Source organism: Nipponia nippon, unplaced genomic scaffold (assembly GCF_047370975.1).
Source record: "Nipponia nippon isolate SJK-2023a ecotype South Korea unplaced genomic scaffold, ASM4737097v1 scaffold_11, whole genome shotgun sequence".
In the NCBI taxonomy this organism is placed as follows: Eukaryota; Metazoa; Chordata; class Aves; order Pelecaniformes; family Threskiornithidae; genus Nipponia; species Nipponia nippon.
The window spans coordinates 30,307,218-30,324,861 of record NW_028262302.1 but is presented as its reverse complement, the minus strand read 5'-3'; the positions used below and the strand labels follow the sequence as shown (position 1 = coordinate 30,324,861).

Genomic DNA, 17,644 nt, shown 5'->3' with positions numbered 1-17,644 from the left:
CTTTCAGTAAGAACAGTCAGCCTTCCTGGTCATTCTTGAAACCAAACGAACCAATAAACCCCCTGAAACCACAAAATTGTGGAAATCTGCCAACATGTGCTTTGTATTCCAGCCAGTTCACAGGACCTAGAAAATCGTAGAGTGACCACCTCATATCCAGCCATGGGCTTCAACCTTTTTCTCTTACAGAAATACTAAACTGGATGAAAAGAAAGTGGATGGGATCAACCCCTCAACATCTTCTGCATAGCACCAGTCCACAGCATTTTTTGAATTAAATACTCAAAGTCTTGCCAGCTTGCCTGCACAGCAGTTGCATCTATTTTGTACTCTGTTATTCAGATCCATTCTTGGCTGACGGGAGACCACCAGGTCTGCCAAGGTCAGCATCATACCGTTGTTTTATTTCTCCTCTAGCAGAGAAAGCTCTCTTACCTTATGGGTCATATCTATAACCTGGTAAAACCCTTTGGTCTGCTACTGAGACATGATAACTTTCTTATTCTGAAAGGAGGTCTGCACATTTTGCTCAGAATTAAAAAGTCAGTCTAACATCAAATAAAATCACCCGTAAGCTCTGCACAGAGCTAGCTTCACCTGCATTAGCAGCAAATAATGCTACTTGATGTTTTCCCATAAGAGAACTCTCTCCAGCAGAAAATACACGTGCTGAGCGATCAGGCAGGGTGCACCTTGTTTGGGTCATAAGGAGAACATTAAAAATAGAGTAACTACATAAACATTCACAGAGCTTTTAGGGAAAATGCACTAATGTTGACCACTCCCAAAATTCAAATTTCTTAAATAGGGTATTTAGGACTCTGCAAGATAATGTTGACAAAATCATGCTGTCTGCATGTTCCTGTTAGTCATCTTCCTATCCAAAGGCAGACTTGAAGTACAGTCTTGCTAAAAAAAGACACATATTCAGCATTTTACCAACAGTTCATTTTACTTCTGTCAACATGGTTTTAGCTTAAAGTTTTTTAAACCTTAACTTCCAGTAGCTCTCAGAACAATTAAGTTGTCAAGCATCTTCTACTAGAGCATCTCCAAACTTTTTAATATCAAGTAATTATTTGGCACTTACAAGACCAGATGCATTCACATTTTCAATTTAAATGCAAATACTGTGGAGAGATTTCAGGTTTTCTCTCTATTTTTATAAATGCTTCTAATTTTTAAAAGAAAAGGATTTATTATTCTGGAGATGCCATGTGGCAGGTGTCTGTTTTTACGTGTGCTCCAGTTAATTAGCTCCTATGCCTTTCCCTGTTTTTCTTTTGAAGGAAGGGGAGGTGTATACTTCTCTGTAATGAAGAAGTTTTCAGTTTACAAGTTACTCAGTATATGATCCATTAAATAGATGAAGCTGAGATCAAAGTATGTGAAACACAGCAGGTTTCTCTTTTAACTGCTTTTAGAAGTAAATATTCAAGAGAAATAAGCATCACCAGAAGAGCAAAGACATATAGGTTCATAGAAATATTCAGGTGGGAAGGGAGCTCAGGATGCTTCTAGACCAAATTCCTGCTCAAAGCAGGGTCAGATGTGAGCTCAGACCAGATTGTCCAGGGCTTGAAAACCTCCAGGGATGAAGACTGCACCAACCTTCTGGCTGTGGTTCCCTGCTTGTGAAAACCATGAGTCACCCCAGTGGTGTCACACCAGTATAGAGCTGATTTGGGGACAGAAACTGGAGCGTCCTACCAGGGACCAGCACACAGCGCAGCCCTGTCTGCCTGGCGGAAGGCTGCTTTCATCTCTGATTTTAAGCAGATGCAGATAACGATTCAAATGCATCAGGGTGGGTACATGAGGGTGAAATAGCAAAAAAGAATGAAGGTTGATCAATAAGCAGCGGAGACAAATTGGTGGCTAACATTCAGTACTTTTTGAAACCCTAAGCAGAAGAAAGGGAAAAAAACCCAAAACATTTCCTATGCTATGAAATTCCACGCTGTTACCGCTTGCCAAGCCAACGTACTGTGTGTGATCCCGGCCAGGCCTGTGGGCCCAGGGCTGCCCCATCCCACAGACTGCCCATCTCACAGGCCAACAGGAACTTCACAAGCCAGACAAGAACTGGGATATAAATTAAACAATTCAGAGAAGCTGACACAATCCCCAGTGGGCTGTGCACTTGCCAAACAAATTATAAATCCTCTGCACATTACAGCTGGGTGTTTTCCAGGGCCAATGCCTTTATAAAGTTTAATTCTCGTGCCAAAGCTGTCAACAAAGAAATAGCCTTGCTGAGTTTTCCAGGATGCCCAAAAGTAATATATTGCAAATCTTCACTCTTCTCTTTGCCCACACACTGCAAACAAAACTCAGCACACAATACTTGCCTTTCTTCCAAAACCTAGAGCAAACCCTCAGCTTCCAAGGCTTCCACACCAGATTGTCCCCATCTCCTGCTTCTTGTGTGGCTCAAGAGCTTTATTCGACTGCAGGATTTTGTTAGAGCCTGGATTTGTTCCAACATGGGATGCATTTCCCTTCAACACTTTGTTTGTATTCCACAGCTCAATGCCTCAAAAATTAATCGGGATCCTATAAAACTTTCCAAAATGATTTGTCAGACTGGGCAGAGATCTACCAATCTCATTCACAGCTGCCTGATGCAATACAAGTAAGTACCTTAAAACACATTTCAAGGTCATCAAAGTATCTTGGTCACATCAGAACAAAACATTGTGCACTGTTCTTTCTCCTCTCGTCTCTTCCTCTTCCTTCAGGATGAGACAAAACTTTGAAAAACTCGGTTTTTTTCTGCCAAAATGATAATGTTGTTAAGACTACACAGACCTCATCATGTATTAATCAGCCAAGATCTAACACAATATTAAACTACGACACTACAGCCCTGCCAAAAAAAAAGTTATCATGCATTAGTAGTTAATAATGGTTAGCCAACCAACAGTAAGGATAACTTGTTCCTTGCCCCTGGTGAAAAAAGAACATGGCTACCTGAAGCAGCCACAATGCAAAGGTCAGAAGGAGAGAGATCAAATGAATACTACCTCTTGAAATCCCTTCTGATATATCTTTATAGGTATGTGGTGCCCAACAGGCGCCACATGATGTTTTGCGGAGCAGCAAACTTATTTTAAAATTTCTGTACACAAAAATTCTGAGAAGTCCTAATGAAAGGGCAGAAGAATCAATAAACCATCTACATTTTTATATGGAACCATTTTATGAACTCATCCGTGATACACTCAAGCCTGGGAGAGAGTCTCACATGCTTGAGACTGCTATTGCAGATAATAAAAATAAATGGACTTATTAAACTCTGAAGCTCAACTTTTTTACACATTCATTCTCAGAGCTGTAAACTTTTAGGATAGCGCACTGGTAACTTATGACTGTAGCAACATGCTGCATGTGCCGTACGATGTTTTCTAGGCTAAAATCTTGTCTCATTGAAATCCCACTCAGAGGGTGCATCTCTCGGTGGAATAATCAGAATTGGCTGGCTTTTTTTTTTTTTTTTTTTTAGAGTGAACTATACTCATGCTTAAAAAGCTGGAAGAGCATAATACATTGCTCTACGTATCATGCTGGAAGAGCACATAATACGTTGCTCTAATACATAAGCATTGGCATAATACAAGAGAAAGAGCAGGGATTGCCCCTGACAGGGCAAAGGTGCCCAGCTACCACGGTGGTTCAGCAAAGGCAAAGCCCAGCTCTCCATCCCGGCACGGCATTTGCAGAGCTTGCCTGGTGCCACTCCACAGCAAAACTGCTTTCAAGGGATGGCAAACCCACCACTGGCACGTTATGACGGCAATGCAAGAGGATCTCAATGTCAGAGCAGCGAGGTATGGGAAGAGACTCCTGGGAAGAACTGGGAGGGTGCTGGAAGAAAGCTATCAAAATTGCAGGTGGAATTGGTCACTTTACAAAAAAAAGATTATACAAGAGATAAGATGAGATTAAATGGATTCCTGGGATAAAGATGGCTGGATTCAATGACCCAGGAGGGCCTTCCAGTCCTATTCTGGAATACGAATTTCAAAAACTTGGCACTTTCATGAAATCACTCTTGCTTTCTAGTCTGCCCCAAGGAAAGCACAACCATCAATGGATACTGAAAGCCAGCATAGGGGCTGCTCAATTTCCACCCTGCTGAAGCATCCCGGGGAGCTCATCTCTGCCAGCCTCCCGCAGCCTGCAGCACCACGCACAACAACGCTCCATGCGCCTGCACAGTCCCTCATTGGGAAGCCAACAGTGGTCGTCGCTTCTGTGTGGTGTAGTACTGCCCGTTTTATGCGTATGGATATTTGCCAAGGCCTTCGGCTTTCTCCAGCCATGAAATAAGCACTAGTATAATCAGTCTGCTGTAAGACCTTCCCAGAATAGAAAGAGAAGGAAAAGCAGGAGGAAAAAAAAGGTCCTTCTGCTACTTGCACAGAAAACCCAACATTTTAGACTTGGCATGCTGGAGCCAGCATCCCTGACCAGAGCTCCCACTGTCACAGATGATACCAGCTAACAATCATGTGCATCAGACAGACACATCGCTCGGCCGCTGGCCAGCATCCAGAAGCTGCAAAACTGCCGAGTGACAACTGTCACGGGTGCCGCCAAAACCCAGTTTCCACCTTTTGGATAAAACTTGTGAGCCTTCCCTCTGCTCTGGCACTCGGCATCACCCCGTGGGGGCCCTGCTCACGTTTCAATTAACAGCATTTGAGGATCTTCGAGGGGTGACAGCAGAGGTGCTGATGTGCAACCAGACAGACTTATTTTTATCCTTTACTTCATGCCGCCGCTCTAAACCAACAAGGGAAATGCAAAGAAAAGGCGTTGGGATAAACAGAGCTGTTGCAGGAAGGCAGAAGGGTAGGCACGTGTGTGAGAGTGGACAACTGTAATACCAGATTACAGGACTTTCATTTTTTTTTAAAATCTATTACAAAAGCAATAAAAAATTCATTTGTTTCACAATCTGCCTATTTTCTTTTTTTGCTTCACCTTCTTTTTAGCAGTCACTACTACACAGTTCACATACAGTTTTTAAAGACATAATGGAATAGGTACTTCCAGCAATCTCAACCTTAGAATGTGTTTCCCCAGAGTGCTTTTTGTTCAGCAAAAGCTTTTGTGCTAATGTTGAGCACAGGTCATTTACAATTATTATTTTATATTTAAACTGACACAGAAGCCCACCCCTTTGAAAAATTAACTCCAAACACTACGCTTCCGCTTCACAAAAGGGAAAAGTCACACAGAGTCAATTGGCACTAAGAAAATGTTGCAGTTACAATGGAAGAGACGAAGTGATCTATTTAAAGAAGGTAATGGGAGAAGTTGCTGATGAGGCAACAAATCCGAGTTGGTGCACGCTGACACCCTTCCAAATCATTTCAGTGCTCCGTATTTTAAGACCTGTAAAACATTTCTCTGGCACGACCTGTTTCCCAGTCTGATGGACAGGTGTCCTTCAAAGATGCTACCCAGCATTTTTGCTCTCTTACTGGATGGAGAAGCCACCTTACATCCTTCATTGTCAATAGCCTTTAATTCTTCATTGACATACTGGTAGCTACGGGGAGATTTTATTTTCATTTTCCCCTTGGCAGTGTCTTTGGAGTATTTGTTCTTCCATGCTCTCATAATTCTGAGTACCCAGTTTGAGTCATGTTGAAAATGTGTAATTTTCCAGAAGCCGTAGACATATGATTATCTTGATTCCTGCCTCTTTTGACATTTCCAATTGTCACCCAAAATCCGTATGGTATTGTGATGATCGTGCTTTTATGCATGTATTGTAAGGATTACAAGGCCAATATTACCATTTCGCTAGTGCCTTTTGCTTCCCTCTCCAAATACTCATTGAAGAGAGAATTTTAAAGGAGTAAATTAACCTCCAACAGCAAAGTCTAAAAGATCCTCAGGCTAGAAGAGTTTCCTGGGACATGGGATAAGCTGGATGTTCAACTTCCCATGCCAGATCAAGGCAAGGAACTGAGCCTGAGGCCATATCACAGGTGAGGTCTCTAACTACCAAGCTCCTGGCCATAATGTCAAGCCCTCTCTGCATAGCTGTGTGTGAGTGGGTAATGAAGAAGTATCCATATCACCATGCATACCAAAGGCTGTAAGCAAGCAAGGTTTTGCATTTGATTTTAACACAAACGTGTGTGTGTGTGTTTCCTTTTTATTTTAATTAACAAAATATCCATAGGAAGACTGATTATCATTTACCTCTAGTTGAGACCAACAGAGATAGTGACAAATTCATGATGAAAGCAAATTAACAGAAATATTTTGGGTGGGAAAGAACTCTGAAAGAAGTGCAACAGATTTCCCCCATCCTGGCCTTTATGACAAATTATTTCCATTGCATCAAAACAACATTTTTTTTGCTCTACCACGGAAAAGAAAAACAGAACATCCTCCAAGCAAGCACAGCAAGAAATACACACATCAGGCATGGAGGTTGTCGGGAACTTTGTTTATCCAGAGGGGATGTGTTGGATTTGCTACTTGAGAGAGCTTTTTATTTTTTTTTTTTTTTAAGAGAAGGATAAAACCAACAAGTTTTACTAGAATGACAGAAGTCAAGGCTTCCTTAGAGCTTCCTCTGCTTTATAATGGTTTTGTCTAGAAATATGTTATAGGAAGCTATTCTAATCATCAGTCTGAGAGCAGGATGTGAAGATGCCACTGATGAGAACACCCACCAATACTCAAATGCTAGCAGACTTGCAATCATTTAAAGAACTCATTAATCCAAAGAGAATACTTGGAAACTTTCATAATTGGAATTGGTGAGCAGCCAGCTTTGCTGAAATGAGAGCGCATTTCTTCTTTCTCTGGTTTGACCCAAGACACCTTGATGGACTACAATGTCTTTGATGGAAATGAACATTTTGCAATAACTTTGGGTAGAGTTAGGCTGATAATGGCATTCTTTAAAATGCCATTAAAACTTTATCACTAAGGTTTTGACAGGTAAACAGCACATGGTCACTGATTTGCCTCTGGTGAGCTCCTGTTCAAAGCAAACGGAGGAAATGAGAGATATTGAACTATGTCTGTACCTCTTAAGGAACGGCATTGTAATACTCAGAACAATTTCTCCTTATCATCTCAGCAAAACTTTCATTAATATCCATCTGACAGCCGAAAGGGAAAGGCACCAACACAACAGCTCAGCAAAACGGAGACAAAGGAAGCAGAGTTTGCAGCTTACAACTTGCTTAAGAAAGGGGTATCTTTAAAGGACGTTGCTTTGTCTGAAAGTGTTAATGTAACTGCTTAAGGAGGCAGCGTATGAGGGAGTCTCCCCTCCCTCAGCAGCTGTGTGCAACACCTGTTGTTTTGCAAGGGATCCAGGTTCACCCAAACTGACGAGCAAGCACCCAGCTTGTTTTTCTTCAAAGGATTTACAATTGCTTTTAAGTTATGCAGGCCAAAAGAGAGGAAAAAAAAAAATATCCAAAGACTGTTATGACTAAACGGGTTCCTCGCCACAATGGCAGCTTTAGTCTGACTTTTATTTTAAGAACAAACATCTCCTTCCGTGCCAATGCTCACTGGAAGGGGAGGAAATCAAGTAACAGCGGAAAAACAAAGAACATATTAAATGCTTATGTGTATTAGGAGGCTTCCAGATAAATCCTGGGAGCTAGCAAATGGAAAGCAATCCGCTGAGACCATTAGTGGCACCTGCTATCCCACCACTCCTTCAGCAGCACATGGCAATTGCAGAATCTAGTTATTTACAACCTGCAGAAGCGGAGAACACATATTACTAGTTATTTACACCGTGGAGAAGCAGAGAACACACATTACACAGCACTTCCACACAGGCACATTTTGCACCATCTCTCAGGTGATATATACTCCTCCAAGCCATCCTATCTGGTCATCTTGCCATTTCACTATATTTATCCCCACTTTTTCAGAGAAGATTGATGGAGGAGTACAGAGCTGACCTGAATACACCTCGGTACCTCAATGCCTGAATCTGCTCTTTAAACACAGCCTCATCTGTCGCCTCTATTGCTTGTTGATCCACATAATTTCTGACTTTCAAGAAGGATAAATTGCTTTTGTTACTCATTTATTTACTTTTATTTGCTTCTTTTTGAAGGATTCTCTCTGGTTTTAGATTTTTTTTTATTATTATTATTAAATGCATGGTGGTCATATGACATCATTCACAGTGGGTTCCAAGTCAGGTGTGGTGGATAGTCACAGACTCAGGCAGTCAGCCACAGAGATAGGAAAAGGCCCAGAAAAAAAATCAAGAGCTGCTGAAGGGTAAGGTAGCATCCATGGAATGAAGCCCATACAAAACAAACACATTTAGATAAATGCACAGTGACATTTAGTGAATTTTAAAGGGAACAAATTTCATCTGAGCCCTGATGATGCTTTGAGACAACTTTACATTTCTTTCTGGGTAAGATTAGGAGATTATTGTCTAATCCTGGGATTGGTAGTCCGCCTGACGGAAGATGTGAACTCCATTTACCAAATGCTTCTCCTGCAAGGCTTAGACGCTATTTCAAGTAAATACTCTTTTCTCCTCAGCTACTGCATGAAAATTCTGATACACAACAACAAAAAAAAAGAGATGAAATAGAGAGAAGCAATGAGCTACAGGCAAAATACTAAGAAATATATACACAAAGTAATATCAAAACTATGATATGAATTTCTCTATTTCACTCCTAAACTCAGCATCACTTTTAGTGAAGATAAATCAACCAAGACTGGAATAAAGATTTTTTTTTTTCCTAAAAGACAGTTCTTCCCCTTTAACTGAAATAAGGGGAAAATCATAGCAGGTAGCAATGCGCTGGGGCTAGAAGGGAGTTGTGCTTCATTTATTTAATGGGTTATTCCTCGTTGCGGTCCCTTCTCAGAATTAACAGGGCTTCACAGCAGAGAGAAAAAAAGAAAAAAGTCACCTCAAATGCTTTAAAGATACTTCATTCAACATCTTGCAGCTCCTAGGCATCTCATAGGCACGGTCTTCTATAAATAAAAATCTGAGGGCATATTATTATTATGCTATGACTCATGAAATTTGTATCTGCAGGGAGCTAGGGACTTTGGCTTTTCCTCTGGGCTCTCTGGTGCTGTCTGCTGGGTCAATTAAAACATTGAGATTTCTTTTCACACAAAGCCTTTCTTCTCCCTTTGCTTATTCTGAGTGTGTGTTTCACTCACATCTCCCCTTCACAACCTCATCACCACTGTAAATCACAGCAAATTAATGACGATCCTATGTTCCTGAAACAAGACTGCTTTTGCCTCTTGACAACAAAACCCCTAAGCCAAATGTCAAAAATTCAAATGGAAATATAATATTACAAGTAAATCTGTGGACATCTCCTGATAAACTCCTGCAGACCTAGGCTGATGCAATGCTCTCTCCCTGACCCCCAGAACAGAAATAGCTTCTAATTCCTCATCCTGCTGAAGAGTATGATATGTTGGGCAATAAGAAGCGAACAGGGGTTATGGCTCTCATAAAATATTCACACCACTGGGTCTTTATACAGCAGTTTCTCCTCAGTATGATTAATCACATGCTATTATTTAAAGTTCCTATAGTGTGGGATTTTATGTTTCACTACCATTCACAGATTAGATTAGAGAAAATTAGTTTCAGATGAACTGTTTGGTTCAGGTAGATTAATCCACTCTGATGATGCCTATCAGCCAATCGAACTCCTCCTTCAAACCAACTGGCCATGTCCCTGGGGTTATCCAGAAAGCGATAAACAACCAGGGAGAGTTTCTCTCCACCTGGCAGTAATTGTTCTGCAAGCACTCTTCTCTTACTTTTATCTCAGACAGACATTTATCCTGCTATTTAGTATAATTAAAGCATAGGTACTAATCTAAAGCTCCTACCCAGGGAGCACTCATCTGATGGCAGCAGATTCACAGCGTGCACAACAGCCTTAATTTCAATAACATGTTCAGCTGATGAAGAGGAAGAAAAGGGTGAAGTAGGTAACGACATCTCCAGGAGCTCAGGATGCATTCACTGCCAAGACAGTGTGTGCAGGGGATCAGCACAGGCAGTGCCCAGAAGACGTGGTGTCCTTTGGCGATCATTTCTCTCCAGTTTGGATGGGAGAGCTGCTGCATCTTCACAATACAAAGGGGCACCATGCCACCCTTGTTCCAGCTGAGGGGTTTGAGCCCAGCACAAGAGCCACTGGCTATTTGAAGCCAACACTAATTCATCTCATACACTATTAGAAATGACCAGAAATACCCTTGGAAACATAGGACACCACTATGTGATCATTGCTGTACTGTCAGATTAGGATTCAATTAATCTTCCAAGATAAAGGTCAATAGTTTGCCAGCTCAACTTACCTCTTACAATGATGTTGGTGGACTTTTTCGCAGGATTTCCAACATTGTTATTGGCAATGCAACTGTACGTGCCAGCATCTTCTGACGTGATGGCAGGTATCGTTAAAGTGCCACCGTTCAGGACCGTCTTCTCGGGCAGGATGCTGGCAGACCTCACCCATGTCAGGCTGGGGGCTGGCTCCCCTCCTGTCGTCACACAGACTAAGGTGATCGCTTCGCCAGGGTTCACCACTATCGGGTCATCCACAAGAAGCTTAATTGAAGGGGATGCTGCAAAACACAAGAGGGAGAGAAAGGTGTAGTGGGGCTACGTCTGTGGTATTGCTCAGTCTTGACAAGCACACTCAAGCCAACTGAGATGAGCAAAGGCACTTCAGCTACGGCACTCTTCTCACGACTGCATGCCCTCCGAGAAGGCTGCTCCCCATCCTGATGCTTCCCCTGACACCACGTTTCCCACCCTGCTCAGTCATCATCTTTCGCCTTGCTGTCAAACTGCAGATGAGGATTTATGTATGGACAGCCCTGCGGCTGTGCTTGGGAAGGAATGTATAATGTATAGGACAGGTGCCAGCACACTGGATTTTAAACTCTGGAAGAAAGGAATTAGTAACAATCATCTTATTTGGCATGGAAAGCATGTTCTCTTCAAGTCAGATCCTACCCATTGAAAACCAGCCCTCTTAATCCACCCACCTCCCTGACGAACTCCCTGGGACTTGGCTGCCAACTGAGGTGGATTTGTAGAGTTTGAGTTGGGTCTGTTGAATCAGCAAGGGTCATCTCCCTTGGGACAACATCTCCTTGCACATGAGAAACTGAAGAATCCAGCACAGATGCTTTTTTCCCCTGTATGGGCTGTGCAACCTGCAGCTCATAGCACCAGCAGACAGCGTGGCCATGGCTCCACCTCCTCACAGACTCTTCTTGCCTCTTCTTTTACATGAAATATTTGCATATGATATAAAAGGAGCAACAGAAATGTTCAGCATGAAGGGACAGGGCAGGGAAATTCATTTTTAGATGCTGGAATTTAAAATCACAATCTCAGCTGTGACATCCCCTATCATTTGTGTTGAGGGTCCACCCTTGCTGGATTCACAGGCTTTGCTTGAAGGCATGCCCTAAACCACATAAGTGATGGGCCAATATGTAAATACATATTGCTAGTACAGAAAAAGCAGCAATACTAAATAAACACAGGCATAAAAGTGAAGGATTGAAATTCTGGGCAAAGAATACTAGAAAAAGTGACAATAAACAATGAAAGGAAATAAAAATGCTACATCCCAAAATCATATCACTATCCTCGTTATTACAGAGACATATTCTTGTGTGTTCTGCTTTATATATGAATCTTATTTCAATATTAAAGGAATACACACTAATCACTAAAGGCAAATACAAGAGTGGACTATAAAATAAGTTTTCTTTATTTGGAGTTCACCCAAGAGGAATGAGCTTTCTCTGCGTTCAGAGGCTGGCGCACACAAATGGGAAGCACTTCATTTATATCTATCCTAGCACAGAGAGAACAGGCAGCCCCCAGGCAGGGAAATACTTTAAGAGAGCAGAGGTTTACAAGCCAAGTCCCCTCTTCCAGCTCCTCCCGGCTTGGGACCCTGAAGATACTTCTCAGCATAAATTACTGGGTTTATGTAACTAACTTAAAGGTGAAGAAACTGGGTACGTAGCTAAAAACACAGACAGAAAACAAGTCAGCACTGCCCACTATGTCAGTGTCTCTTTGCTCACGTCCTCTGACCTCATATTCTTTCATCAGTTGATGCATCTATCAGCTGATGGACCCCTGTTTTGGGATTAGAGGCATGAACCTGGGCAGTATGTCATGTTTCATGCTTAAGTTGATTTTGCTTCAGCTCCAGACCTGTAGGGTCATCACCAACCAGCGGGTAGCATTCACCTGGCCCCTCTTTCTCTCTCCTACCCTCCCTCCCGAGTTTAATGATTTTTCCTGAACAACTCTGGCAAGGAGCTGCTCTCTGCTCTCACTAAACGTCAAGTCATGAGACAGGGAACAAGAGAACCACAAATAATGCTTCAAAACTTAGAACAAAAGATGAAAGCTCCAACAATGTCAACCCAACCTGGTGGTGCTGTTTACCATAATGGCCTCATAATCCTCCAGATGAAAGGGGGCCCTTTGCCATCCTTCAGGTAGAGAGACAAAGATAGCAGCTGATGTGATAAAAATGCTGTGTTACATCCCTTTCATCACAGCACTCAAAACAGTAAGTACATGAAAATTATGGTTTGCATACAGCAATTTCTCTTTGCTTACACCACACATTTCACTTAACTACAACCTATCCCACTAGACAAACACAAACAAAAATTCAGCAACACACTCTATTACTACCATTGAAAGCCTGATTTAAACCAAAGACTAAGAAATTCGGAAGAGATGGTAAGGTTTCCAGCAAATGAAACTCAGTGTAGCATGTAAAGGGTCAAATACCTTTTATGAATTGAATATGAATCCACAGCAACAATGAGCTATTATTTTGATATTTCTCTGCTTGAAACCCTATACATAATCTGCACTGTATCGCAATGCACCAATAACACAGAACCTCTTATTTTCAGCTTTATGGTGCAATTGCGTATAGAACTGGGTCTACTGCACCGCTTGCCTGATTTATTATCATGTGCACGTTGCCAAATTCTGACCTAGCAATGAAGAGACTGGAAGTTTCCTGGTGGTCACTTGGACTTTGTCCTTCCACCGCTGAAGCAAGCTCAACCCCACCACCAGCCCCACACTCGCCCATCTCTGAGAGTGCAACCTCCAACTCTCAATGCGATCAACATTGACCTCTCCTCCTTCCAGCCAGGGATGGGGAAAGGTGGCAGTTAACACCCATCTGCTTATGTGCAAACACAAGCTGGAGCCCCGTGGTTTCTTGTCACAGCTCTGACTGGCTGTATCAGCAAGGAAAGGGGAGAGAGAGAGAAGCAGGGAGAGTTAGCCAGGGAACGTGGGAGGCAAACAGCAAAAATCCCAAATACCCAGGAACTACAGCAATGTGCTCAGACGTGGCGGGGTGGCAGAAAAATGGCTTTAGCTCTAAGTTAGAGAGTGCTTATGTTCACATATCTACATCAGCCTGGACCTACGCGTGGAAACGAACGGGGCTAAATCACAAGTTTAGTCACCTGCTGGAAGACCTGTATTAATTGACGTGGGTTAACTAACAGCATACAGGGCTTCTGCATGTCTGCTTTACTGGATATCTCCTGTTTTATTCCATCCAGAAATGCTTTCCCCTCCCAAACCAGAGGAACACCTACAGGATGCTGCAGCAATGCAGCTGCAAACAGCTGCCTCTCCCCACACACTGGGAACGCAAAGCTGTAGCACAGAAAGGAGTAACAAAGGCACAACAACAAAACTCCATGTAACAGTATAGATTCATAGAATCATTTAGGTTGGAAAAGGTCTTTAAGATCATCAAGTCCAACTGTTAACCTAGCACTGCCAAGTCCACCACTAAACCATGTCCTCAAGCACCACATCTACCTGTCTTTTAAATACCTCCAGGGATGGGGACTCAACCCCTGCCCTGGGCAGCCTGGGCCAGGGCCTGACTACCCTTTTGGTGAAGAAGTTTTTCCCAATATCCAACCTAAACCTCTCCTGGCTCAACTTGAGGCCATTTCCTCTTGTCCTATCACTTGTTACTTGGGAGAAGAGACCGACCCCCACCTCGCTACAGCCTCCTTTCAGGCAGTTGTAGAGAGCAATAAGGTCTCCCCTCAGCCTCCTCTTCTCCAGGCTAAACAACCCCAGTTCCCTCAGCGACTCCTCATAAGACTTGTGCTCTAGACCCTTCACCAACTTCGTTGCCCTTCTCTGGCCACGCTCCAGCACCTCAATACCCTTCTTGTAGCGAGAGGCCCAAAACTGAACACAGTACTCGAGGTGCAGCCTCACCAGTGCCCAGTACAGGGGCACTATTACCTCCCTGGTCCTGCTGGCCACACTATTCCTGATACAAGCCAGGATGCCATTGGCCCTCTTCGCCACCTGAGCACACTGCTGGCTCATGTTCAGGCGGCTGTCAACCAACACCCTCAGGTCCTTTTACACCAGGCAGCTCTCCAGCCACTCCTCCTCAAGCCTGTAGGGTTGCATGGGGTTGTTGTGACCGAAGTGCAGGACCTGGCACTGAGCCTTGTTGACCCTCACACAGTGGCCTGCGCCCATCGATCCAGCCTGTCCAGGTCCCTCTGCAGGGCCTTCCTACCCTCCAGCAGATCAACACTCCCACCCAACTTGGTGTCGTCTGTAAACTTACTGAGGGTGCCCTTGATCCCCACATCCAGATCATCAATGAAGGTATTGAACAGGACCGGCGCCAACACTGAGCCCTGGGGAACACCACTCGTGACCGGCCGCCAACTGGATTTGACTCCATTCACCACCACTCTCTGGGCTCGGCCATCCAGCCAGTTTTTAACCCAGCGCAGAGTGCACTTACCCAAGCTGTGAGCAGCCAGCTTCTCCAGGAGAATGCTGTGGGAGACAGTGTCAAAGGCCTTACTAAAGTCCAAGTAGACAACATCCACAGCCTTCCCCTCATCCACTAAGCGGGTCACCTTGTCATAGAAGGAGACCAGGTTAGTGAAGCAGGACCTCCCTTTCATAAACCCATGCTGGCTGAGCCTGATCCCCTGGCTGTCCCACACTTGCTGCATAATGGCACTCAAGATGATCTGCTCCATGACCTTCTCTGGCACAGAGGTCAGGCTGACAGGCCTGGAGTTTCCCAGATCCTCCTTCCGACCCTTCTTGTAGATGGGCGTCACATTTGTTAACCTCCAGTCAACTGGGACCTCCCCAGTTGACCAGGACTGCTGATAAATGATGGAGAGTGGCTTGGTGAGCACCTCCGCCAGCTCCCTCGGTGGCCTTGGGTGGATCTCATCTGGCCCCATAGACTTGTGTGTGTCACAGGGACAGTAAACCCTGGACTAGGCTGCTCAGGGTTGCTTCAGAGTCTCTTTTCCAGGTTTTCCGAGCAAATATCTGTTAGACAAAAAGTTTAGGACTGGCTCCTGCTTGAGCTAGGGGAATGGAGCTCACTATCATGTGAGATCTCTCCCTGTTCTAGTTTCAATGACAGCAAGAGGTACTGCCAAAAGGCAATTCCTCTTATCTACCTTGAGCTATTTTCTTGCAAGAATCAACCCCTGTGGTATCCATCTCTCTGCTGACTGCAGACAGAGGCCAAAGATTAGTTTAATCTAGACAGGTAAGATTTAGATGGCAGAAGACGGGTGACATCAATACTACTTTTAGGATGAGGATTTACAAATGCATCAGGAGCCTATAGATGAGAACGGACAGAAAGCGCCATTTTTAATACACATGTGCCAACCTCGCATTGATCCCAGTGTTTCACAAATCCTCTTAGATCCTTGCACTTTTGGAAAACTATAATTTTGGCCTAATCTTCTCTCTAAAATGGATTTCTTCTCCCTTTTATTTATTTGTAAACTTTTGGGGCTAAACACCACATACAGCATAAACCTGAACTGTGTAATTCATCGCCACACATTTTTCTTTTGGTCCAGCATGATTAAAAAATGGAGTAGGCATTTATAAAGATGACAAGATGATCCAGAGCAATTATAATAGTTGATGATTATACCAAAATATTGTTGAAGGATTATTAAAACTCATGCTTCAGGGCATAAAATGGTATCTTTTTCTGGAATGGGAGGGCAGGCTATCACGTATCTGTCTACTGCACACTTTTTATGCACTCTTCTGAAAAGTCTCCTGGCTGGCTCTTGTTAAGCACAGACATGAGATCTGATCCAAAAGGACAATGTATGTCTTTATACGTACTTTGCATTTGTAAAGCAAAGGTGTAATCAAAGGTACGATTGAATCCCAACCAGGAGACCCATGATGCAGTCCCAGCAGCTCAAGCTGTAATTATTTGTTTAGATAGCAGGAAATAATGTAATTGAGTCAGAAAGAGGAGATAAAGGCTTCTCCAGAAGATTTGACTCTCGTTAAAATGACACTATTGTAAAAACTAGCACATGCAATTGTGTATTCCTGGTACAAGTCCGAAATGCACTGATTTTGCCTTTACTATATATATTGCTTTGGGGAGTCAGGCTTCAGCCTCCAAGATACATGTGGTTTTACCCAATGGCATCCACATCAACTGGGGGAGCAGAAACACAAGTGTGAGCCAAGCTCCCTTCCACTTCTACAGTCCAGCCTGCTTTCCCGAAACAAGGCTTGAGGCAGTACTGACATTCTGCCTGTTCAGTTTTTGAAAGGCAGAGAAAGGAAACCTGAGCTTTTTGAGGCTCGAGAAGACCCTCACATCCTTACAAACAAGCTTTCACGTGGTCCCAACCAAGACCATTTGAAAAGCTACATATTGCAGTGACAGTAAGGCAGCAATTTATGCCTCCAATCTTGATTTTATTATTTAAGCTTTACAAAATTCAGTTTCACCAAGCAAGGTACTTGGCTGGTCGCCACATTTACACAGGACTCTTCTTACATGAAAGGCACTTTACAATCGAAGTGCTTCAAAGCCCCCAGAACTCAGCAGGTAGATGTTGAATCAAAAGAAAAGTTGTGCAACTGCACCAGCTCAGAAGTTTCCTCTGCTAAACAGCTGCCTCCTTGCATAAGGACGAGCTCCTCAGTTTCTGCTTAAATCTTGCAGAGATCCCACACAATTTCATTAAAAGGTTTAACTTAGGGGTATATTTTATTATTTTCCACTGCTATATTCTTCTGGATTTGGTTTAATCTTGCATTCTGTCATTTATTTATTTCTGCTGTCTTCCTTCCTATGCATCTCCTCTCTAAACTAAATAGTCTGAATTTTTTCACTTCCTCCCTCATAGTCCCAGAGCTCCATCTGTTCACATCACAAAACCCTGGGTCACGGTCCAGGTCATGGAGACACACTGACACACACACGCAGATACAGGACTGATGTCCTCAATTTCATGTAGAGTTGAAGAGTGATGGATTTTATAGTTTTAATTAAAGTTCAGTACTGGTTTGGAAAGTTGAGCATCAGAGCCAACACAACTGTGCAATACCAAAACTGACGGAGACACAGGAGGTGCTCATGTATGAAATCTTATAAATTTATACAGAATTCCTAATGCAACAAAAATATCCCTGCCAAAAGGAGTCGATACTAAACAGAGTGTATTATCGCCCCCAAAGCCACTTTCAAAGTTTCACCCTGGCTGAGGTCTCTCTTAGATGACT

General features: G+C 43.2%; 1 protein-coding gene across 1 annotated transcript in view; it reads right to left on the bottom strand.

The window, feature by feature from the left end:
* Positions 1-17,644, bottom strand: part of MDGA2 (MAM domain containing glycosylphosphatidylinositol anchor 2) — a 388,481-nt gene that overhangs the window by 158,202 nt on the left and 212,635 nt on the right. The window contains exon 6 of the mRNA XM_087746923.1: positions 10,366-10,635. Coding sequence (XP_087603049.1) covers positions 10,366-10,635 — 270 coding nt within the window. The remainder of the gene's footprint in view (positions 1-10,365; positions 10,636-17,644) is intronic.